The following is a 26,022-nucleotide window of genomic DNA, read 5'->3' as shown; positions in this document are numbered from 1 at the left end:
GATGATCCTGCTCAGGTAGCTAACAAACTAAATGAATATTTTGCATCAACATTCACGCATGAGGAGTTATTCAGCGAGGGGAATGCCAGAGGTGTATTCAACTCTGGCAGTTAGCTAGATAATCTTATAATAACTGAGAGTAAAGTGGAGGAGAAATTGTTGAAGATAAATACAAGAAAGGCACCTGGGGTGGATGGGATCTATTCAGTTATATTAAAGGAGGCAGCAAAAGAGGTAAGCAAACCCTTAGCCATAATTATGAGAGCTTCCTTGGACTCAGGGGAAGTACCCATAGACTGGAGACGGGCAAATGTGACCCCAATTCACAAAGGAGGATCAAAGGCTGACACAAGTAATTATAGACCTGGGAGTTTAACTTCTGTTCCAGGAAAATTAATGGAGGCACTGGTTAAGGAAGCACTGCAGGATCATTTGGACAAGACTTCAGTTATAGCTCGGACACAGCATGGTTTTGTGAAGGGGAAGTCTTGCATGACCAATTTGATTGGATACTATGATGCAGTCACAAAAGAACTGGATGCAGGGAATAACTTTAATATTATATACTTGGATCTTAGAAAGGCTTTTGATACTGTTGCACATGGAAGGCTGCTGCACAAATTGGAGCAGTGTGGCATTGCAGGCAAATTGCTGCTATGGATAAAGCGGTTGTTGAGGTAATCAATGGACACTGCTCAACGTGGACTAATGTTATTAGTGGAGTTCCTCAGGGTTCAGTGTTGGGTCCTTTGTTGATTTCTGTATTTATAAATAATATAGATGATTGCATATCAAGCTTAATGCCAAAGTTTGCAGACGATAAAAAAGGCGCCTCCGTAGCCAGGTGGTAAGGAGCAGCAGTGCGTAGCACATGCTTCTTGATTAGACCGGGGTTGAAGCCCATCACCACCAAATATGGAGGATGCAGAAAGGTCAGGGAATGACCACTGCATATCACCGGAGCAATATGGCCATAGTTGCTAATGCTCCTAAAAACCAAATAACAAACAAACGATACAAAAGTTGGCAGGGTTGTTGAGGACACTACTGAAGCTATGCTGCTGCAGCAGGATCTGAAAAGGTTGAGCAGAGAGGCTGAGAGGTGGCAAATCAAGTTTAACATTGACAAATGTAAAGTACTACCTATGGGAAACAGCAATCCTAGAGCAACGTATCAACTCTGTGGTACTACACTGACAGTGGTAGAGAATGAAAAGGACCTGGGGGGTAATTGTGCAGGCAGATATGCAGTTCTCTGAACAGTGCAGATGGGCTGCAAGAGTAGCTCATGGTGTCTTATCAATCATATACAGGAATTTTTCTAGCAGGGATAAGGAGGTGATTATTCCCTTGTAATGGTCAGGGAATGGTCAGGCCACCCCTTGAGTACTGTATACAGGTCTGGAGGCCTCATTTCAAGAAGGATGTAGAGCTGCTGGAACGAGTACAGAGAAGGGCAACAAGGTTAGGGAATGGAACAAAGGGTTGCTCTTATGAAGAAAGGCTTAAGTTTTTCAAATTACAGTGTCTGGAGACTAGGAACCTGCGAGGTGATCTGATTCAGGTGTATAAAGCCATGAATGGTTTGAGCATGTAGGATAGATGTGTGAAAATTTGTCTTTAGCCAGCGGATAGTTGGTTGGTGGAACAGACTTCCATCCCTTGTTGTGGAAGTTGACAGCCTAAATAAATTTAAAGCTCAGCTGGACAAGTATTTCGAATGAATGGAGGGGTGAAGTGGAAAGTTTTTTTTTTTTTTTTTTTCTGGCTAATGCTGCTTTCTTGCATCATATGCCTCTACAAATGCTAATGCTAAAGAAGGCTCTAGAATTTGCTTAATTTATTTCTTGTTGGAGCCCATTTTTGTCTACCTTGCCTGTGTAAATCTGAAATGTTAAGATTTAATGAATTTAAATGATTTGAAATAAATGTATATAATCCCTGGCCAATGGTATTGCCGACAGAGCAAAATCCCAAAAAAAATTCATGAATTTCTGCAATGTTTTTATTTTTATTAAGATACACAAACCTGATAAAAAGAGATAATTGTTCAGTTAGACATATAACCGGAGTTGTATCAAGGATTAAAGAATATTATTTTGCATTTTTAACCATTTTTAAAATATTTTGTTTTATAACTTCGGAAATTATATGAATTCCTTCATTCTGTATATTATCTCCCAAATAATGTGCAATATTCTTTTTTTTTTGGAATGTATGAATGTCACTTTAATGTTCCAACATTATTGAAACTAATTTAGCAATGGTTTCTACTAATTTTAGAAAGTTACCATTTTACTTATCATATAAATTTTTTTTAAAATAAAAATTTCTATAAAAGTAATACACTGCCCAGATAAATACTGTATTATGTATATTAAATGTTCAATAACTGATTGCCAATATTTTTTCTTGGTGTCATACAGTCCCTGTTCTATTACATCAGTCATACATTTATTACTTAAAGATAGTTTGAGTTTACAATATTTTACACTAGTTTTAATATGGAAGGCACTTCTCTCATGTCTTCTTAGTATATGTGATAAATGTTGCCAATCATTAAAGCCATATTCATTGCTAAACTGTGATTTTTGATTATCAAATAGTCTACAATAGAAGAAAAAAAAAAGAATTTTGCAATTTTGAGTATATCAGATAATTTCTTTTGACTTTTTCCTTCTAATTACAACTGTTTTTCTCAGTTCATGTCCGTCACGCAACATTTTGTTCATCCCGTAGCGTAACATGAGGGGTACTGTTACAGAATTTGAGCCTTTCTGTGAAAAAAAAAATAATAATAATATACACTATATATAGCATTAGCATTAGCATTAGTAGAGGCATTTGATGCAAGAAAGCAAGCTTATGCAGCATCAGCCAAAAAAAAAAAAAAAAAACCCACTTCCACTTCACCCCTCTGTTCGTTCCAAATACCTGTCCAGCTGAGCCTTAAACTTATTTAGGCTATCAACCTCCACCACAAGGGATGGAAGTCTGTTCCACCAACCAACCACCCACTGGCTAAAGGCAAATTTCCTCACGTCTATCCTACATCTGTCTTTCCTCAATTTGAATTTATGCCCTCTCAGGTGATTTTTCTGAGCTACAGGAAGAATCCCATCAGCATTGAGCATGCTTAAACCATTCAAGGCTTTATACACCTCTATCAGATCACCTCGCTGGTGCCTAGTCTCCAGACACTGTAATTTGCAAAACTTAAGCCTTTCTTCGTAAGAGCACCCCTTTGTTCCATTCACTAATCTTGTTGCCCTTCTCTGTACTCGTTCCAGCAGCTCTACATCCTTCTTGAAATGAGGCCCCCAGACCTGTATACAGTACTCTAGGTGTGGCCTGACCATTGCCTTATACAATGGAATAATCACCTCCTTATCCCTGCTGGAAAAATTCCTGTATATCATTGACAATACTCCATGAGCTACTCTTGCAGCCTGTCTGCACTGCTCAGAGAACTTCATATCTGCCTGCACAACCATCCCCAAGTCCCTTTCATTCTCTACCACTGTCAGTGTAGTACCACAGAGTTGATACGTTGCTCTGGGGTTGCTGTTTCTCATGTGTAGTACTTTACATTTGTCAATGTTAAACTTCATTTGCCACCTCTCAGCCCATCTGCTCAACCTTTCCAGATCCTGTTGCAGCAGCATAGTGTCAGTAGTGTCCTTGACAACCCTGCCAACCTTTGTATCATCTGCAAACTTGGACATTAAGCTTGATACACCATCATCAATATCATTTATAAATACAGAAAACAATAATGGACCCAACACTGAGCCCTGAGGGACTCCACTAATAACATTAGTCCACAATGAGCAGTGTCCATTGATTACCACTCTCTGTCTTCTCCCCCTCAACCACCCTTTTATCCATAGCAGCAATTTGCCTCCAATGTCACACTGCTCCAATTTGTGTAGCAGTCTTCCATGTGCAACAGTATCAAAAGCCTTTCTAAGATCCAAGTATATAATATCAAAGTTATTCCCTGCATCCAGTTCTTTTGTGACTGCATCATAATATCCAATCAAGTTGGTCAGGCAAGACTTCCCCTTAACAAAACCATGCTGTGTCTGAGCTATAACTGAAGTCTTGTCTAAATGATCCTGCAGTGCTTCTTTAACCAGTGCCTCCATTAATTTTCCTGGAACAGAAGTTAAGCTCACAGGTCTATAATTACTTGTGTCAGCCTTTGATCCTCCTTTGTGAATTGGGGTCACATTTGCACATTTCCAGTCTATGGGTACCTCCCCTGAGTCCAAGGAAGCTCTCATAATTATGGCTAAGGGTTTGCTTACTTCCTTTGCTGCCTCCTTTAATATAACTGGATAGATCCCATCCACCCTGGGTGCCTTTCTTGTGTTTATCTTCAACAGTTTCTCCTCCACTTTACTCCCAGTTATTTCAAGATTCTGTAGCTTACTGCTAGAGTTGAATACACCTCTGGCATTCCCCTTGCTGAATAACTCCTCATGTGTGAATGTCGATGCAAAATATTCATTTAGTTTGTTAGCTACCTGAGCAGGATCATCAACAGTTGACCCATCAATATCAAGTGGACCAATCTGATTCATCCCCTTCCTTCTAGAGTTTACATAAGTAAAGAACTCTTTGCTGTTTTTCTTTGCATCCCTTGCCAAGGATTTCTCGTAATCTGCCTTCGCCTGCCTAACCTCCTTTGTAACTTGGTTGCATATCAACTTGTATCTATCATAGGCTTCTGTGTCATGTGTTAATTTGTAAGTATCCCATGCATTTTTCTTCTCTGCCATATGCTTCATTAGTTCATCTGACATCCATTTTGGCCTAAACCTTGAACAATATTTCTTAATTGGTATGTAAAGCCTAGTAGCTTCCAAGATAAGTTCTTTGAATGCTTCCCATTTTGAATTTGCTGTTGGTAACATCATCAGTTGGTCCCACTGTATAGAATTTAAATACTGTCTCAGTCCATCATAGCCACCTTTACGGAAGCAATAACCCTTCCCTTTACCCCTAATGGTAGTTACCTCTTTGAGTAAATCCCACTTCGGCACACTGTGATCACTGCCACCTAGTGGTTCATTTATCTGCAGATTCTTAATGCATGAAGAATCACTGCTGATAATCAAATCAAGAGTATTACTCCCTCTAGTTGTCTCCCGAACATGCTGATGTAGTTGATGTTAAGAATAAAAATTATTATTAACAAAATATAAATTTGTTACTGAAATAATGAAAATTAAAGTAAAATGTTGTGAGCAAAATAAATTTTTTTTTTAATGAAGATTAAAAGGTGGTGAACTTTACACAAGTTTCTTGTTTCCACTTTCAACACATGTGACAGACAGAGAGAATTCTTAACTGTGTAAAATGGGCTTCTTTGCCTTAGTCAGCCCCCTGCCTCTGTACAACTAGATTAGAAACCACATACAACAATGCACGTTCAAAATTGAATAGGGTCACTTGACAACCTAATGAAATCCCAAACAGCTTTCTTTCCTGACACTAATTTCATCAATTCTGGTTTCCATCTATTTTGGTTTCCATCTTGAGCCATTTTTTTAAAGTATGAAATGGTTTGAATCATCTGTAATTTCTTTTTTGCAACATTCCTCATTTTATGATATGAATCCCTTATTAATTTCAGCTGCTTTAACTGAATTAAATGGAAATGATGCTTGAGACCAACATAATTACTCCCTCCCCATCTATATAATTAAGATCCTTCTCTTTACTCTAATTAATCATAATTTCTATGAATACATTTTATAATAAAACTTGATTATCACATCCTGTTAAGTGCTACTGATTTAAAAAATTTTCACAGCAGATGAATCTTTGGTAAAGGCCAAGTCAAGAATCAAGTTGAGAGTTCCTCTAGAGGTATCACTATATCATATTGAGTTAAAGAAACTAAATACAATACATACATAGGAAAAGAATTCAGACATACCATAACAAAGTCTATGCAGGAACCTGTTACAGGATCTTGAAGAAGATTAAGTGCTCTAAATGAAAGAGTAATACGACGTCCTTCTTCAACATTTATTATCCAGTGGCAGTAACGCCTATGGGGAAAAGGTTGTGGATAGTTTGGAGAAGTAATAACTCCTGTAGGGGTATTGAAATGCCCACCACATCCTATAAATAAATAAAATCATGAATGTGGGAGTTAATACTTTGGAATTATAGGTTTAGTTTAATTTTTATTAATATAAAAAAGCAATATGATATTAACTGTATTTACCAAATCAATTTTATTATTATGAATCAACAGGTAAGCCCTGTTGATTCATAATAATATAATAGAATATAGGAAATATCGAGCACTTAATAGCTCTCTAGTATCAAATCTATTAAATATCAAAAATAAAGGTAAGCCCTGTTGATTCATAATTACCAAATCAATGCAACACAACCTGCAATTGTTTTACAAAGATATACATAACTTTGATTACACATACGCACATTCTTCCTGGCCAGTTTTGTTAGGACCATGAGTTAATAATGCATTGAGCTACTATCATTCTTAACTCCTGCTCTGATGATATGGTATGGGTTGAACAAGGTGGTGAAAAATGACACGAATATTGGGTTACTCATATACACAACCTCTGTTACTCTGTCCTCTGTTACCGGAGTGATGTGGGAAGAGGATTATGCTGATGAATACACCTATCCAGTTACTGCAATGGGACTGAAATTAATGGACGGGCTCACTTGAAATCTTCCTTGTTCCTTAAACCATTCTTTCATACATTTGATGTGGCAAATGGTTGCATCATCATCTTGAAAATATCACTTTACATAGAGGTAAACATAAAAGTATGCATGTTCAAATATGAGTTTTGGCACTCCTCATATCAGTCCTCTTGCATCCATCCTTTGCATACGTGACACTAACACATCTGTATTTTCTGGCTGTATTCAAAGGCAGTGGCTTCCATGCAAGTCTCCTACTCTTACAATGCATTATTTGTAGGTTTTCACATGGTGTGAGAACTACATTAAAATGCAGCAGTAAATTCATTGTTGTTGTTTTGTAATGAAAAGATTTGTTAAACAACTCTAGATGTAGGAGTTGCACCAGAAACTTGCTTTATCACAACTTGCTCCATCACTTTACTTTGCCATCAGTTTGCCATCATTTAACAGGTGGTAACATTTAGCACCTGTTAAATTCATGACACATAACACTTTTGAAGTTCACAAGATCCTGTTTGTTCTCCATTATAAATGAACTAATATGGGTGCTTGAAGTCGTACTGCTTTATAGTGTTTTTCTGCATATGCCACATAACATGTGATCTCTTTGATTTTCATGCTGCATATAGATGTCAGATGTTGCATATTAGCATTAGCATTAGTTGAGGCATATAGATCAAATCTCCATATTCCTAATAGAGCAGCAAAACAGTGCACATATCTATGTATGTGTGTGCATCTAAATTACTATTTTCAACTAAAATAGAGGGGTAGTTCTGTGTATCAAAACAAGTAAAAAAAAAAAATAATGTTCAAATAAATAGGTCCAATTTTCAATGGTTTCCGAGCTGTATATTTCACTACCCTATCATTAATACCTGCACACCTCTCTGTCGATAGTAGTCATATCCTGCCCGAGCACCATGTGTCAGATCAGAGAATTATAAATATGCTCGTAGGTCTTTGAGGAGCAGTAGTATGAATATAAATGCAAGATGCTGCAATCAATGGAATTAGCATTAGATAATTATGATGTAAGGCATATGATGTAAGAAATCATGCTTATAAGCTTCAGCCAAAAAAAAAAAAACTATTCACCCATCCATTAACTCCAAAAGTTTGTCGAGTTCTTCCTTGAATTTATTATCTTCCACAAAGACAGATGGAAGATTGTTTCAGCAATCAACCACTTGCTAGCAAAAGGCAAATTTCCACACATCTATTCTACAATTGCCTTTCGTCAATTTGGACTGAAGCCCCCTCAGGAGTATAATATAAGCAAGAGGAAGAATCCATCAGCATTGAGCTTACTGAAACCATTCAATATGCCTCAATCAGATCACCTCACAGGTGCCCAATTTTAAGCCTTTCTTGGTAAGAGCAACCCTTTGTTCCTCTCACCAATCTCATTGCCAGTTGTTCCAGTCTTTACACTTGTTCCAGCAGCTCTACATCCTTCCTAAAATGAGGCCTCCATACAAGTATGCAGTACTCAAGGTGTGGCCTGACCATTACCTTATACAAAGGGATAATCACCTCCTTATCCCTGCTAGCAAAATCCCTGTATATCATACAAATTAAATCAACAGGGAGGGGGAAGTAAAGGTAACAAGACAGAAACTGTAGCCGAAAGCCTCTAAATAATTTAGAAATTCTATTAAATCCAATTAATAGTAAATCCATATTAAAATTTAAAATGTAAGGCCAATTATGTGGAGGATGCCCATCCTCCATCATGTGGAGGATGTATATTTTTGCTGCCTCTAATGATAGCTTTATATTTATTTCATTTTATTATTTTTTATTTTCTTATTTATTTAATTAATTATTTTTTAATGTCATTATTCAAATATATGTAAATCAGGTGGTAGTAGTGGGTTTGACATGCTGAAGCTGTGCCTATACCGCCATCTATATTTTTATTTTCCTTTTTCTGTCTATATAAAGCTGATTAAGCTTACATATATTGGTGGTGTGGCTCTGCTCTAGAGTGCTCATCTGTTCTATAGTTTATTTCTTGCTGCATAAGGACCACCGCTATGCAAAATCTTCTGCATTTGTGGTTCGATTGGAGGATGGAGGGGTGGTTTGGTCCTTCGATTGGTTCACCTTTGCGACGATTTGTCTAGTGATTCCATGACCATTATTGGCCTCATGGTCCTCCATCAATATGGGGCATAATGATCAGTCTATTATTTTGTTACTTTGTTTTATTTTATAGTTTGTTTAGTCTCATTTTGTTGATATTTCACGTCTCTCAGAACTGGTACCTTACTAGGGGGTGTGCCGCTAAATTTCTATATAATTGGCCTTATATTTTAAATTTTAATATGCATTTACTATTAATTGGATTTAATTGAATTTCTAAATTATTTGGAGGCTTTCAGCTACAGTTTCTGTCTTGTTACCTTTACTTTCGCCTCCCTGTTGATTTAATTTTTATTTTAAATTTTCTCTATACAGTTTTGCCATACTACTAATGGCATATGTTTTAATTTGATTTTAATTCATATTATCGGTTATGTAATGGGCATCATGTGGAGGATGTGTATTTTTGCTGCCTCTAATGATAGCTTTATATTTATTTTCTTATTTATTTCATTTTATTACATATATATATATTCAATAACATAAATTTCATAATAACCAGTGTGTAGTTATTACTGCATAAGGATATAAGTTTAGGTATTATTTTTAATTAGGTTGAATTAGAACCGAAATCATGCTTCAGACCAGAGCAGCAAAGCAAAAAGCTGAAGGCAACAGGAGAGCTGTGACTCAAAGAAAAACTGAAGGGGATGATCATCCTCTGAATTACAACCTAATGAAATCTACTGTTTGTTTGATGTGTGCAGAGCTATCAGGAATGGGACATGATATTGCCAAAGGGGATGTATCTGTGTATGTTCGATGTAAAGACTGTGAGGGTATTACTTGCCAATGCAACATTGTTATAGTCCTTGATGAAAACTTGAAGAACTGGGTGCACGCTGTTGAAGAATGTAAATTGGAGACACATCAATCTCTCACCTGCCCACATCAATGCCAGAGCTTGCATGTCATCATCAGGCAACACAGTGGCAACCCCCAAAGCAGAATGCACTTCTCCCACAGGATCAAGTTTTGTTTATGGTGAATCCATTGTCATGGAAACTGGAAATATACTGTGCAAAAAGGATAGTTCGAATAGGACTAGGGTATGTCTGCAGGAGAAAAAGGTGATTAACTTACCAAGAAAGGCTCCAGTTCTGAAAATTGCAGAATCTGGAGAGTAGGCACCTGCGAGTTGATCTGATTGAAGTGTTTAAGCCACTGAATGGTGTGAGCAAGCTCAGTTCTGATGGGATTCTTCCACTCACCCAGATTATGTACTTGATGGGGTATAAATTCAAACTGAGGAAAGATGTTTGCAGAATAGTTGTGTGGAATTTGCCTTAACCAGCGAGTGGTTGATTTCTGCAACAAACTTCCATCTGTCATTGTGGAAGTTGATAGCTTAAATATATTCAAGGAAGAACTAGACAAACTTGTAGGGAATGGGTATTTGAAATAGGAAGTGGTTTTTTTTGTTTTTTTTTTTTGGCTAATGCTGTATAAGCTTGCTTTATTGGCTTCACATGCCCCTACTAATACTAATGCTAAAAGCTGGACATCCTCAGGGAACATGCATACATGGGTTGTGTTAAGATTACTAAGGGAGAAAACAGATTCATGTATACTTGCCCATACACTAACACTAAGAGTACAGTAAACAAATTTGATGAATTTGAAGTACTGGTTAAGTCATCAAACATGGACATTTTATATTGTATGATTTGAAGGGGTATCACAGATGTGGTGCTCAGACATAAAGGAAACAGAATTAGAACATTGTTAATATAATGCATACACAACAGACTTTCAATCAATGGCAACTTCATTGTGTGTGTGTGTGTGTGTGTGTGTGTGTGTGTGTGTGTGTGTGTGTGTGTGTGTGTGTGTGTGTGTGTGTGTGTGTGTGTGTGTGTGTGTGTGTGTGTGTGTGTGTGGCTAACATGTACAGATAAAGGCCATTCAGTGTAGTTGCCTGTGTCCTTGTAGTGTCAAGTTGCGTGTTCACGCTCAATGACTGGCCACTTAACCCAAATGGGGAAAAGAAACTGTAGCAATTTTATTACTTGATGGAGCAGGGTCAAGTTGTAGTGTCTTTATGCATCAACATTTTTCCTCCCAATAGGACCTTCCTGCTGTTTTTCACATTGCAGGATTAAGGGGATAAAGGTTAATCCCACTCCATAGACTTGGTGAACACCTATCAGCCATCCACCAAGACAGGAGTGGGGGGAGGGGGCATTATGCTTTTGATAAATAAGCAGGATACAAGCTGCCTACCCAGCAGTGTAAGTGAATAGGGCAATGCTGAATCAATTGGTGTGACAGCAGTATTTGAAAAACAAAAACGAGAATAGAGTATAGCATAGGACATATTATTGGGTTGAGTATAATCAACAGCTACACAGACACATAAGCCAGTAAATTTTAATGTTCCAGATATTGTCTAAAACATGTGGTTTAGTCATTTAAATAGCAGAAGATTTATTTCTGGATTTACTGGATGACTTACAGGAACAAATGTTAGGGATGAATTACATTGGAACACTAGATATGAATCATTTAATAGTTGATGATCCTGCTCATGTTGCTGAAAAATGGAATAGATATTATGCATCTACTTTCACATGAATTCTTAGATTTTGATATGCCGAAGCATATTAAATTTTAACAGGAGCTAAATGATTTTCTAATAAATGAGAGGAAAGTGGAAGAGAAATCGTTGAAACTGATGTGGATGACATCTATCCAATTATATTATGAGAAACAAAACAAACAAACAAACAAAAAAAAAAAAAAAAAAAACGAGGTGAGCAAACCTTCAGACATAATTATGAGAGAAGTCTTGGGTTTATGAGAGGTCCAATGGATTGTAGATGTGTGAATGACTTCCCATTTCATAATTGGAGATGAAAGGGACAAGTGAGTAATTACAGAACTGTAAACCTGACTACTTTTCCAAGGAAAATAATTGAATTTTTCATTACTCAAAAAATTGAAAAAATTGAAAAAATAATTGGAAGTAAGGCAGGACCATATAGACTGGAATTCAATCATAATCACCACATGGATTTTACAAGGGCAGATCTTATGTGACCAACCTGATTGGGTTGCAATAACAAAGGGACTGGATTTTTAGAAAACATTTTGATACTCATCCACATGAATAAACTGCTAAACAAATTGGAACAACTGGGATTAGCATTAATAGAGGCATAAAAGAAGGCTTATAAAGCATCAACCAAAAAAAAAAAAACATTCCCATTTCACCCATCCATTCACTCAAAACATTTCTCTAGTTCTGCCTTGAATTTATTTAAGCTGTCAACTGCCACACGACAGTCCGCTAGCTTAAGGCAAATTTCCGCCCAACTATTCTACAACTGTCTTTCCTTAATTTGAATTCCTGTCCCCTCAGGTGATTAATTTTTTGTGCAAGAGGCAGAATCCCATCAACATTGCCTACCCAGCAGAATCCCATCAACATTGATCTACCATTCAATGCCTTATACACCTCACTCAGATCACCTTGCAGGTGCCTAGTCTCCAGAGTTTGCAATTTGCAGAACTTAAGCATTTCTTCATAAGAGCACCCTTTGTTCACCTCACCAATCTCATTGCCCTTCTCTGTACTCATTCCAGCAGCTCTAAATCCTTCCTAAAATGAGGCCTCAAGACCTGTATACAGAACTCAAGGTGTGGCCTGACCTTGATTGCCTTATAGAAGGTGATAATTACCTCTTTATCCCGTCTAGAAAAATTTCTGTATATCATTGACAAGACACCATGAGCTACTGTTGCAGCCTTTTTTCACTGCTCAGAAAACTATATATCTGACTGCACAATTACCCCCAGGTCTTTTTCATTCTCTGCTATGCTGAGCAGTAGTTCCAGGCAGTCAATCTGTTACTCTGGGATTACTGCTATCCATGTGCATTAATTTACATCTTTTAATGTTACACTCCACAGTTGCCACCTCTCATCCTATCTGCTCAATTTCCCTAGATCCTGTTGCAGTATCATACTATCATTAGTGTCATTAAGAGCCCTGCCAACTTTCGTATTATCTGCAATCTTGGACATTAAGCCTTCATCAATATCATTAATAAATACAGAAAACAATAATGGGCCCAACATAGAACTCTGTGGGACTCAACTAATAACATTATTCCATGAAGAGCACAGTTCATTGATTACCACTCTCTGTCTTTTCCCACTCAAACAACCCTTTATCCATAACAGCAAATTGCCCTTAATGCCATACTGCTTCAATTTATACAGAAGTCTTCCATGTGCAACAGCATTGAAAGCTTTCCTAAAATCCAAGTATATGATGTCAAAATTATTTTTTGCATCCAGTTCCTTTGTGACCACATCATAGTATCCAATCGAATTGGTCAGACAAGACTTCCCATATTCTGTCTAAACTATAACTGCAGTCTTGTCTAGATGATCCTGCAGTACTTCTTTAACCAGTGCCACCAATAATTTCCCAGAAGAGAAGTTAAACAAACAGGTCTGTAATTACTCATGTCACTCTTTGTCCCCCTTTGTGAATTGGGGATACATTTCCACATCTCAAGTCCATGGACCTTCTTTGAGGCCCAAGGAGGCTCTCATAATTATGGCTAAGAATTTGCTTACTTCCTTCACTGCCTCCTTTAATATAACTGGGTAGACCTCATACACCCCAGGTGTTTTTCTTATGTTTAATTTCAACAATTTCCCTCCACTTTCCTCTCAGTTATTACAAAATCATCTAGCTCGCTGCCAGAGTTCAATAAACTTCTGGCATTCCGCTCCCTGAATAGCTCTTCAAGTGTGAATATGGATGAAAAATACTCATTCAGTCTGTCAGCTACCTGAGCAGAATCATCAACAGTCGAACCATCAATAACAAGCATACCATTCTGATTCAACTCCTTTCTTCTAGAGTTTAGATAAATAGACTTCTTTGCATCTTTTTCCAAGGATTTCTCGTAATCTGTCTTTGCCTGTCTAATCTCCTTCATGACTTGATTACAGACTAGCTTATATCTACCATAGGTTTTTGTCTCATCTGATAGTTTTATATGCATCACATGCATTTTTCTTCTCTGCCAAGAGTCTCATTAGTTCATCTGACATCCATTTAGGCTTAAACCACAAACAATATTTCTTTGTTGGCATGGAAAGTCTAGTAGCTTCCAAGTTTAATTTTTTGAATGCTTACCATTTAGAATTTGCTGTTGGTAACATCATCATTTGATCTCACTATACAGAATTTAAAAACTGTCTGAGACCACTGTAGTCGGCTTTATGGAAGCAAAAAAACCTTCCCTTTACTTTTGATTGTAGGTACATCTTTAAGCAAATCCCCCATCAGTACACTGTGATCATTGTCACCCAGTGGTTCCTTTATCTGCCAATTCTTAATGAATGAATAATCACTGCTGATAATCAGATCAAGAGTATTACTCTATCTGGTTACCTCTCGAACATGCTGCTGTAGAAAACAGTCATCCAATAACTCCACAAAATTCTTGCTAGTGTGTGAGTTACCAACCCACAAGTTCCAGTCAATATCTGGCAAGTTAAAATCCCCCATTATATGACAATCTGATTTACTGGCCCATTCTATTACTCTGTACAGTTGTTCATTATACTCATCAGGCTTAACAGTGCTAAAACACACTCCTACTCTCAATTTTCCTTTATCAGTGCTTATGTCGCACCAAACTGATTCAGCATTGTATTGTCCACCTATGTCAACTGGATGCAAAGCCTTAGATTTTATATTTCTTAACTAAAAGCACAACCCCTCTTCACTTCCTATCTCTGATATTCCAACAATATTTGCCTTTGATGTTTTGACCAGCACCTCAAATTCCTTGTATAATGGGTCGGAAAACTGCTAGTTGGGGGGGATACAAGGACTAATAGATTAACAGTAGCCACTGGCAGAGGTGGAAGTGATTCTTGCACTGCTTCTATTCAAATGAGCAGAAGTCTGAAAAACAAGATGCAGGATATTTCAGAGACTGCTGGTAGTCATTGCGTTACAAGTAAACACATGGGTTGTGTTAGGGTAGCTAAGAATAGAAACAGGTGCATGTATACCTGCGTGTACACCAATGCTAGGAGTTTGGTAAATAAATTTGATGAATTTGAGGTATTGCTCAAAACATCAAAGGCAGATATTGTTGGGATATCAGAGACGTGGTGTCACACAGATATAAGTAATGCGGAACTGGAATTTGGGGAATACAATGTATATAGAAAGGATAGACAGGACAGGAGGGGAGGAGGGGTTATGCTATTAATTAAGAAACACATAAAGTCAAAGGAAGTGAAGCCAGTTGACATCGATGGACAGGGCAGTGTCGAGTCAGTTTGGTGTGACATAAGCATAGGGAAATCAAAATTGAGAGTAGGAGTGTGCTATAGGCCTAATGACTCTGATGAGTATAATAATATATTGTACAGGGAAATAGAGTGGGCCAGTAAATCAGAGAGTCTTATAATGGGGGATTTTAATTTCCCAGATATTGACTGGAATTTGTGGGTTGGTCACTCGCACACTAGCAAGGCTTTTGTGGATTTATTGGATGATTGTTTTCTACATCAGCATGTTCGTGAGGCAACAAGAGGGAGCAATACTCTTGATCTGATTATCAGTAGTGATTCTTCATGCATTAAGAACCTGCAGATAAATGAACCACTAGGTGGCAGTGATCACAGTGTGTTGAAGTGGGATTTACTCAAGGAGGTAACTACCATCAGAGGTAAAGGGAAGGGTTTTTGTTTTCGTAAAGGCGACTATGATGGTCTGAGACAGTATTTAAATTCTATACAGTGGGACCAACTGATGATGTTACCAACAGCAAACTCAAAATGGGAAGCATTCAAGGAACTAATCTTGGTGGCTACCAGGCTTTACATACCAACTAAGAAATATTGTTCAAGGTTTAGGCCTAAATGGTTGTCAGATGGACTAATGAGACATGTGGCAGAGAAGAAAAATGCATGGGATACATACAAATTAATGAGTGACATGGAAGCCTATGATAGATATAAGTTGGTCTGTAACCAAGTCACAAAGGAGATTAGGCAGGCAAAGGCAGACTACGAAAAATCCTTGGCAAAGGATGCAAAGAAAAACAGAAAGGAGTTCTTTACATACTTGAACTCGAGAAGGAAAGGGATGAATCAGATTGGTCCACTGGATATTGATGGTTCAACAGTTGAGGATCCTGCTCAGGTGGCTAACAATCTACACGAGTATTTTGCATCTACATTCATGCATGAGGAGTTATTCAGGAAGGAGAATGATGCAGGTAAAGTAAACATTGGCAGTGAGCTGGATGATTTTGTAATAACTGAGAGGAAAGTGGAGGAGAGATTGTTGAGGATAAACATAAAAAGGCACCTGGGGTGGATGGGATCTATCCAGTTATATTAAAGGAGGCAGCAAAGGAAGTATGCAAACCCCTAGCCATAATTATGAGAGCTTCTTTGGACTCAGGGGAGGTACCCATAGACTGGAGATGTGCAAATGTAACCCCAATTCACAAAGGAGGATCAAAGGCTGACACAAGTAATTATAGACCTGTTAGTTTAACTTCTGTTCCAGGTAAATTAATGGAGGCACTGGTTAAAGAAGCACTGCAGGATCATCTAGACAAGAATTCAGTTATAGCTCAGACGCAGCATGGTTTTGTTAAGGGCAGGTCTTGCCTGACCAATTTGATTGGATACTATGATGTAGTCACAAAAGAACTGGATGCAGGGAATAACTTTGATATTATATACTTTGATCATAGAAAGGCTTTTGATACTGTTGCACACGGAAGACTGCTGCACAAATTGAAGCAGTGTGGCATTGGAGGCAAATTGCTGCTATGGATAAGGGGATGGTTGAGTGGCAGAAGACAGAGAGTGGTAATCAATGGACACTGCTCAACGTGGACTAATGTTATTAGTGGAGTTCCTCAAGGTTCAGTGTTGGGTCCATTGTTGTTTTCGGTGTTTATGAATGATATTGATGATGGGATATCAAGTTTAATGTCTAAGTTTGCAGATGATACAAAGGTTGGCAGGGTCGTTAAGGCCACTACTGACGCTATGCTGCTGCAACAGGATCTGGAAAGGTTGAACAGATGGGCTGAGAGGTGGCAAATGAAGTTTAACATTGACAAATGTAAAGTACTACATATGGGTAACAGTAACCCCAGAGCAATGTATCAACTCTGCGGTACTACACTGACAGTGGTGGAGAATGAAAAGGACCTGGGGGTAATTGTGCAGGCAGATATGAAGTTCTCTGAGCAGTGCAGACGAGCTGCAAGAGTAGCTCATGGTGTCTTGTCAATGATAAAGAGGAATTTTTCTAGCAGGGATAAGGAGGTGATTATTCCCTTGTATAAGGCAATGGTTAGGCCACATCTTGAGTACTGTATACAGGTCTGGAGGCCTCATTTCAAGAAGGATGTAGAGCTGCTGGAACGGGTACAGAGAAGGGCAACAAGATTAGTAAATGGAACAAAGGGTTGCTCTTACGAAGAAAGGCTTAAGTTTTGCAAATTACAGAGTCTGGAGACTAGGCACCGGCGAGGTGATCTGATAGAGGTGTATAAGGCTTTGAATGGTTTGAGCATGCTCAATGCCAATGGGATTCTTCATCTTTCTCAGAATAATCACCTCAGAGGGCATAAATTCAAATTGAGGAAGGACGGATGTCGGATAGATGTGCGGAAATTTGCCTTTGGCCAGCGGGTGGTTGGTTGGTGGAACCGACTTCCATCACTTGTTGTTGAAGTTGATAGCCTAAACAAATTTAAAGCTCAACTGGACAGGTATTTCGAACGAACGGAGGGGTGAAATGGGAGAGGGTTTTTTTTTTTTTTTTTTGGCTGATGCTGAATAAGCTTGCTTTCTTGCATCATATGCCTCTACTAATGCTAATGCTAATGCTAATGAAATTTATTTACTAAACTCCTAGCATTGGTGAACATTCAAGTATACATGCACCTGTTCTTATTCTTAGGTACCCTAACACAGCCCATGTATTTACTTGTTCCGCAATAACTCCCAGCAATCTCTGAAATCCCCTGCACCTTTTTTTTCCTCGAGGCTGCTGCTCGTCCCAATAGAAACAGTGCAAGAATCACTTTCACCTCTGCCAGCTGCTACTGTTAATCTATTAGTATATGTATCCCCCCCCCCATGCTAGCCATTTTCCAACCCACCTAACACTGCCTCGATAGCATCAACAAATATTCTTACTCCCTTTCTATTTAAGTGTATCCCATCCCTGTAGAAGCATTCTCTCCTGTTAACAAGTACACACCAGGTTTAGAAAACTGTACCCCACAATCTCTCTAGGGTGGAATTGATTGACAAAGGCTCTCATTATATACTTCCTCTTATCATATCTGGGCAGAATTGTAGTCCCTTTCAAATTCAACCCTAACTTGCAACTGTTTTTTTTTTTCAACATCGACCTGTACTTGTCAAGTAAGTCCACAGGTCTCCTACACTTAATCTTATTAGTGCCAACGTGTACAACAATATCACCTTTTGCGCCCTTAAAAGATGATATCTGCTCTACATCATTAACTTCCCCCCCCCCAGATATACCCTGGTTCTATTGCACCTATCCTTTTGGACAATATATTTCCTGTTTCCCCTGACAATTAAGTCACTGTGAATAATTAGCTACTGTGGGGCCAGCAAAATTCTGCCTTGAAGACTTCTGCAGTGTTGCCTGATGCACAAGATTCAGCTGTGGTAGTTCTGCTAAGATGTTCCTACCATTTTTATTCCTTTGAGAGCATCTACTCCTATGCCTCAAACTCTCATAGACCCATCAAAATGCTGAGTTGCCACCTAATTTCTTCACATTGTGTGCCCCTAGCACACACAGAGATATCCTCCTTGGCTAGACCATGTCTTGTTCCAGAAAGTTATGCATACTTTTCTCATTTTGTACATTTTTTTGTGTGGTATATATTAGTTAGTTAGTTAGTTATTTGGTTTTTAGGAGCATTAGCAACTAAGGCCATATTGCTCCGGGATATGCGGTGGTCATTCTCTGACCTTTCCGCATCCTCCGTATTTGGTGGTGATGGGCTGGAACCCCGGTCTAATCAAGAAGCGTGTGCTATGCACTGCTGCTCCTTCCCACCTGGCTACGGAGGCGCCCGTGTGGTGTATATACACTGGCATATTAGGCAGAGTCGGTAGGGGGAGACTGAAGGCTGAGGGGGAAGACAGAAGTATGGGGACAACAGAAGTATGGGGACAACAGAAAAGGCAACCCCAGGTTGTTCAGTGAGGCTCTCCCCCTGACTCTCTCTGCCCCACCAGGAGAAGAATAAGGGTTTGCAATGGGAGAAGGAAACAATACTGTCTCCCTCCCCTGCCAGGGAAAAGGGAGTAAAGGTACCAGAAAAGGGAGCCCAGTATAGATTGCCATCAGGCATTGGCATTAGAGAGCACATTGTCACTGTTGGTAAAGAGTCCAAGTTGGGTATCTAGTCCGATTTGGTGTCATTTGATGATCACAGCAGTCTTCAAGTAGGCGGTGGGTCCCAGTCACCAGTCGATTTCAATGGCAGAATACGTTCTAATTCCCAGATCTCTTATGTTCTGTGTAGGGTTTTTTGCCTCTGGAATAGGTCCTTTGCAAAGGCAGTGAAGGCTGGTATTCTTCAGCTGTATCAAGCAGGTGGTGCTCCATATTCATGGGGATGTAGTGAATTCTCATCATAAGAGAGTGCCTAAAGTCTTCATAGCAAATTATCCCAGGTCTCTGGGGAGCCCCAATGACAGTTCGGGTCCTCCACGATCCTCATCCCGGCCAATTTAGCTTTGAATGACCCATGCCCTGTGAAAAGGAGAGTGGTGGGGAGCTCCTGTGAGAACCATGTCGGTGGCTCAGGGGAGATTCTTGAGATTTCAGGGATGAATTTCTTGGTGATGGATCCCTTTGTGGTTTGGTCCCATCTTAATTGCCATGTCTTTTGAAGGTGAAGGATGAGTAGTGTTTTTTCCACTCTGACACTATTTGCAGCGTCAGAAGTGGTATTGTGTGTTTAGGATCTAACGGCACCAGGAGTTTCCCCCATCTCCATGTAGTTTACATCGTTGTCATGTGATATAATATACTGTACAGGCCAAAGATTTAAAAGTGTATGGATATTGTGGTGTGTACCATTGTTCTTCTGGCCATTTAGCTGCTGGGCTCCTGGTGGTTCCCAGAGTTGCCCACTCTAAGTTGAGAATCATTTCAGGAAGGATGTGGAGGCAGACCAGGTACCCCAGTAATTTGTTTTACTTTAGCAGGCCTGCCACCTAATTTCCTGAGATTTCAGTGGCTATGGCCTATGAAAAAAAAAAAAAAAAAAAAAAAAAGAAGAGAGATAACGCTAGAATTGGAAAAGCCGAGAATGGTGAGTGTGGTTTAATTTTGTCATATTTAAATTTGGACGTGTAGGATATGTGCTATAAATGCAAAGTAATGCATATGGGCAGTAGTAATCCCAGAATAACATATACAATGTGTAGTATTACAGCCAATAGTAGAGAAGAATAAAGACCTGGAGACCAATGCCTGATGGCAATCTATACCTTAGGCACTCTGCAGTCAGACAAAGTGCCATAAACAGTGCAGATAGGCTTTGGGCATCAGGTTTTGTAAATGATATACAGCAATTCTGTGAGCAGGAATATGAGTAATTATATTAATATGAGTAATAACAATAGTAAGGCTACAACTTGAATACTGCACACAGAATTGGGAAAATCATTTCAGGAAGGATATGGATCTATTGGAATAAGTATAGAGAAGAGCAACAAGGTTAGTGAGAGGAAACAGAGTACTCTTACCAAGAAAAATTTCAGTTCTACAAATTAGCATCTGAAAATTTAGTACCAGTGAGCAAATTTGATTGAGGTGTTTCAGCTATGAATGGATTGAGTAAGCTAAATGTTGCTCAGATAACACACACATAAGGAGTCATAAACTGAAATTGAAGGATGACTGCAGAAAAGTTGTGTGAAAATTTGGTTTCAGTCAGAGGACAGTTGACAATTGGAACAAATTTCTATAGTGTTATGGAAGTGGGTAGTTTGAATAAATTAATGAGAGAATTAGATAAATTACACTGGCCAACAAAAAAAAAAATTTGTCATACCTTAGCAATGAAAATATGTGATTCTGGAGGAAATACACACGCTGATTCCAAAAAGCACCATAAAAAGTCTCTATCACATCTACGTCAAAAGATGTACCAACGTTTAATGTTAAAATAAAGAGATATATACTTATAATTCAAGTTTGTAATACAAGTGTAAAAAAAATTATACATTCTCTATAACTTTAACTTCGGAAAAATTATCACAAATCATAGCGAAATAGTTATATTTCAGTGATATATAATTAGCATACCTGTAATTGTCCTTAAAAATGTTTGCTACTAAGGGACTTTTTCTTATATTTCTGCTTACACTCTCCCTCACAAGGAATCAGCAGTTATCTCCCATCTTTACAGGATCCCAGCAACCTTGGTACCACTTTTCCATCGTGGAAATATCTTGATGAAACTGCTCCCCTTGTTCATCACTCACATCTCCCAGATTTTCGGGGAAAAATTTGAGAAGGGAATGAAGAAAATGAATTTAACGACATTCGACAGTCCATGTTTTTGTAGCATGCGAGTAAATTAAACATCCAACAGTTCATAGTTTTCTTCTTTCCTATTACCCAAAAACCTGAATTACTGCCTTAAATAATCACCAAGCTGCCAATTCAACTTCCTTTAACGTACTACACTGACAGTGGTAGAGAATGAAAGGGACCTGGGGGGTGGTTGTGCAGGCAGATATGAAGTTCTCTGAGCAGTGCAGACGGGCTTCAAGAGTAGCTCATGGTGTCTTATCAATGATATACAGGAATTTCTCTAGCAGGGATAAGGAGGTGATTATTCCCTTGTATAAGGCAATGGTCAGGCCACATCTAGAGTACTGTATACAGGCCTGGAGGCCTCATTTCAAGAAGGATGTAGAGCTGCTGGAACGAGTACAGAGAAGGGCAACAAGATTAGCGAATGGAACAAAGGGGTGCTCTTACGAAGAAAGGCTTAAGTTTTGTGAATTACAGTGTCTGGAGACTAGACACCAGCGAGGTGATCTGATAGAGGTGTACAAAGCCTTGAATGGTTTGAGCATGCTCAATGTTGCTCAGAATAATCACCTGAGAGGGCATAAATTCAAATTGAGGAAAGACAGATGTAGGATAGATGTGCGGAAATTTGCCTTTAGCCAGCGGGTGGTTGGTAGGTGGAACAAACTTCCATCCCTTGTCGTGGAAGTTGATAGCCTAAATAAGTTTAAGGCTCAGCTGGACAGGTATTTCGAACGAACAGAGGGGTGAAGTGGAAGTGGCTATTTTTTATTTATTTATATATTTTACTCTATTTTTTTTTTGGTTGATGCTGCATAAGCTTGCTTTCTTGCATCAAATGCCTCTACTAATGCTAATGCTAATGCTAACTCATCTTGTTTGATTAAATGGACCTCACTACCTGAGCTTACTGGCTGATAGTCGACATTTTGTGAAGTGGAGGCTTCTGGGGAATTCTCAACTTGAACTTGATCACTATTATCTTCCCCACTACTGTTATCCCATGTTTTGGGGGGCACTGGTACTGGCAAATCGTCACTGTGTGGAATGGGCTTAATTGTAGAAGTTATATTTGGAAATATTATAGCATGTTTGCTTTTTTTAGACATACCAGATATATTTATCATACAAAGTAGCAATCATTAATGTAATTAGACAGGTCTCGTCAAACCATAGGACTGCAAAAGGTAATGCTTTGAGGTTGCCATGTAACCACTTCCTAAGGTTTGTCGTACAGGTAATACAACACTCATGAAGTGTCCAAGGTTTGTCTTGATCACCACTCTTACATCCATAATAAAAAGAATATGAAAGTTTAGTAATGCCATAAATATTTTTCCTTCAAGTCTTTGGGGTAAAACATCCACAAACATAACAAAAATTGTCTGGATGATTGATGGACTTCCTGTTTCATCGAAAGCCAGAGAGCCACAGCTTTGGATCTTCTTTTATCTGGTAAAGTTTATTATCAGTGTCACTTTTCCAGGTCTGTGACCATTTATCATAACACGCTTTGCACATGACAGACTTATAGTCAGAGTAAGGAACCTGAGGATGCTGTGAGAGATTGGGTTGAGGATGTTTAGTGGCAAAGTTAGTACTTTCATTTCCCAGAATGTTTGAATGGCCAGGGATCCAGCAAAAACTGATTGACTGATTGGACACACTGCAAGCGAATAGCTGGGAATGAATCTGTTTCAATGTAGGATGAGAAAAGGAGAAATTCTTTCTTATGGCAGAGACAGCACTAAGAGAATCTGTGTAAATTATGGCAGATGAGATGGAAAGCTCAATAATCTTACTAAGTGCTAATTTAATGGCATATAATTCAGCTTGGAAGACACTACAAGCTAGTGGCAGTGTGGCTGAACTTGTACATAAAGGAAAAACTACCGCAACGCCTACCATACTCTCAGTTTTGGAACCATCTGTATAAATTTTGCAGGCATGGTTGTTCGTAGCAGCATGAGCTGAATGTAACTGTCTGATATTGCAGGGAGGTATAATATTTTTCTCCCTCTGGAGGAAATGTATATCTTGAGAGACAGACACATATGTCCAAGGAGCAACAGGTGCAGTTGTGTCTTGAAAAAATTTCATTTAAATTGACATTCCAAGTCTGAACAAGCTCTTTTATCCTAAGCAAGGCAGGTCTATTTTCATTTGGCATGCTCGCATAGTAGGATTCCCAACGGGTATTATAAATATACTTCCAACTTGGGTGCGATGGTAGACGTTTCTACCATCTTAGCAGCATAGTGGAGCAGTAGTGTTTTTCTATGCAGGTGTAATGGGGGATCATGCACTTCAATATATAGACTTTGGATCGGAAAAGTCCTGAAAACTCTCAGCGTAGTCCTCAGAGCACTATGATGAGTTGTATAAGAATGACCAATATGGAGTCTTGCCAAAATTACTTCTTGCCTGCTTTTCCTGAAACTAGAAGTCCACAACTGAGGTTATTTTTTAAGCTGAAATAGTTTATTATTTGCTTGTGTTTGCCATAGATCAGTCCATTGAAACCTACATGCTGTTTTAACAGTGAATTTATAATCAGTGTATGGGACTTTCAGGTGGTAGAATGATCCACTATTATGTTTAGCAGCACAATCTGCACTTTCATTACCTGGGATACCAACATGCCCAGGGATCCAGCAGAAAGTGACCACTGGATGGATTTTTGATATTGGTATAACTGAGACCGTAATTGTGTCCGAATGAGATGTTGGGAAGAAGTAGTAGATTGAATGGCATTGACGGCACTTAAGGAGTCTGTGTATATAAGAGCTTGCTTGAATTGCTGCTTGGTTATATTATCTAGAACTAGTTTTATTGCATATAATTCTGCAGTATTATAAAAGTATTCCATCTCCCCCTTGCTCTGAATACCTGTTTGACCCTCGGTATGTATGCTATACTGGAATAAACCTAATGAAAACCACCCTGAGGGTATTAGATTGCAAGAACTAATACTTAATTGTAATATTAACTTCCAGCATATCCTTGAAGACGTTTCTCTTCCTGAGCATCTTCTTCAGTTATCCCTGGATTCAATAGAAAGTAGAAAGAGGCACAGCTACTGAAAAAGCAGAACAAATTGCTACAGCTTCATCTGTTTTGGAGCCATTTGTATAATTATGAAATATCTCTGCATTTTCTAATGTATCATCTTCATACAGCTGGTGGAAGTAGTTGTTTGGCAGGGAGCCTTTTCTCCATCTCAGAGAGAAATTATCAGAGGTGAGTATTGAATCCAGGGATAACTGAAGAAGATGCTCAGGAGGAGAAACGTCTTCAAGGATATGCTGGAAGTTAATATTAAAACTAAGTATCAGTTCTTGCAATCTAATACCCTCAGGGTGGTTTTCATCAGGGTTATTACAGTATAGCATACATACAGAGGGTCAAACAGGTATTCAGAGCAAGGATGAGATGGAATACTTTTAATTTTTGCAGCATAGCTACATAGTAAGGATTTTTGTCTGAAGTGCAATGGGGGTTCATTTGTGTCAATATATAAGCTGTAGACTGGAGATGTTCTGAAGGCTCCCATGGCTATCCTTAGGGCACTATGTTCTTGCAGAGTCATAGGTGGGTGATCTGTAATCTAAGCGGGACCAGATTAAAGTTTTATAAAAATGTGAGAGGAAGTGTCTATTAGCACCTCAGGAGTTAGAGGAGACAGCTCTTTAGATGTTTATTTTCTTTAGACAGGCCATTCTAAGGTAGGCTATGTGATTGGAAAAATTAAGTTTACTGTATATATATAAACCCAATAAACAAATTGTTGGTAAGAGGAATCAGATTAGCCGACCGGGCTAGCCGAGTGGGTAAAGTACCTGCCCGGCAACCCAAAGGTCGCGGGTTCGATTCCCGCCTCGGGCTTGGATCAAAGTACTGCAAAAACCTTGGGAGGTGCAATATGGCCACAGAAGCCGATGCGCCAACAACTACCAAATCAAAAAAAAAAAAAAAAGGAATCAGATTCTTTTTTAAACACATGAAATGTGTTTAAAAAAGAATCTGATTTCAGGATCTGGTTGTAATTTTCGTATTTTACAGAAATGAAATGCAGTCGATTTATTTTCTGCTAATGAATAGCCATTCCATTGCACCCACATTCTGGCTATGGATGGTTAAAGTTGACTTTCAATGGCAATCATAGTTTGCTACTGAAAAGAGATAATGAGGTCATCAGCAAACATGTATGATTCAACTGTTTTCGGTATGTCTCGTGTCATATTTGTAATTCTTATTGTGAATAGTGTTTCACTCAGGACACCCTCCTCTTGTTCAAACGATTTGGTTACACTGTTGTTATATCTGACTTGAAACGTTTTGTAGTGTAGGAATTTTTGTATAAATTGGGTGAACTGCCCCCTCAGACCAAAGGAATGAAGGTCCTGGAGGATACCATATTGCCAAGTGGTATCAAAGGCTTTCTCAATATCAAGATTGACCATAACCAGATGTTGTCTACTTATGAAAGCATTGCGGATGTTTGCTTCTGCTTTAATCATCACATCTAAGATTGAGTGGTTTTTCTGAAACCCATACTGGTTTCAGTT

General features: G+C 38.6%; 1 protein-coding gene across 1 annotated transcript in view; it reads right to left on the bottom strand.

The window, feature by feature from the left end:
- The window catches only part of LOC150088287 (cubilin-like), a 1,623,406-nt gene that overhangs the window by 659,499 nt on the left and 937,885 nt on the right, over positions 1-26,022 (bottom strand). The window contains exon 28 of the mRNA XM_090370104.1: positions 5,948-6,135. Within this exon, the coding sequence (XP_090226230.1) occupies positions 5,948-6,135 (188 nt within the window). The remainder of the gene's footprint in view (positions 1-5,947; positions 6,136-26,022) is intronic.

The sequence above is a fragment of the Mastigoproctus giganteus genome, chromosome 3 (assembly GCF_048544385.1).
Source record: "Mastigoproctus giganteus isolate SK-2022 chromosome 3, ASM4854438v1, whole genome shotgun sequence".
Classification (NCBI taxonomy): domain Eukaryota; kingdom Metazoa; phylum Arthropoda; class Arachnida; order Uropygi; family Thelyphonidae; genus Mastigoproctus; species Mastigoproctus giganteus.
Note: the sequence above shows the minus strand (reverse complement) of the source record. Positions and strands in the feature narration are given on the sequence as shown.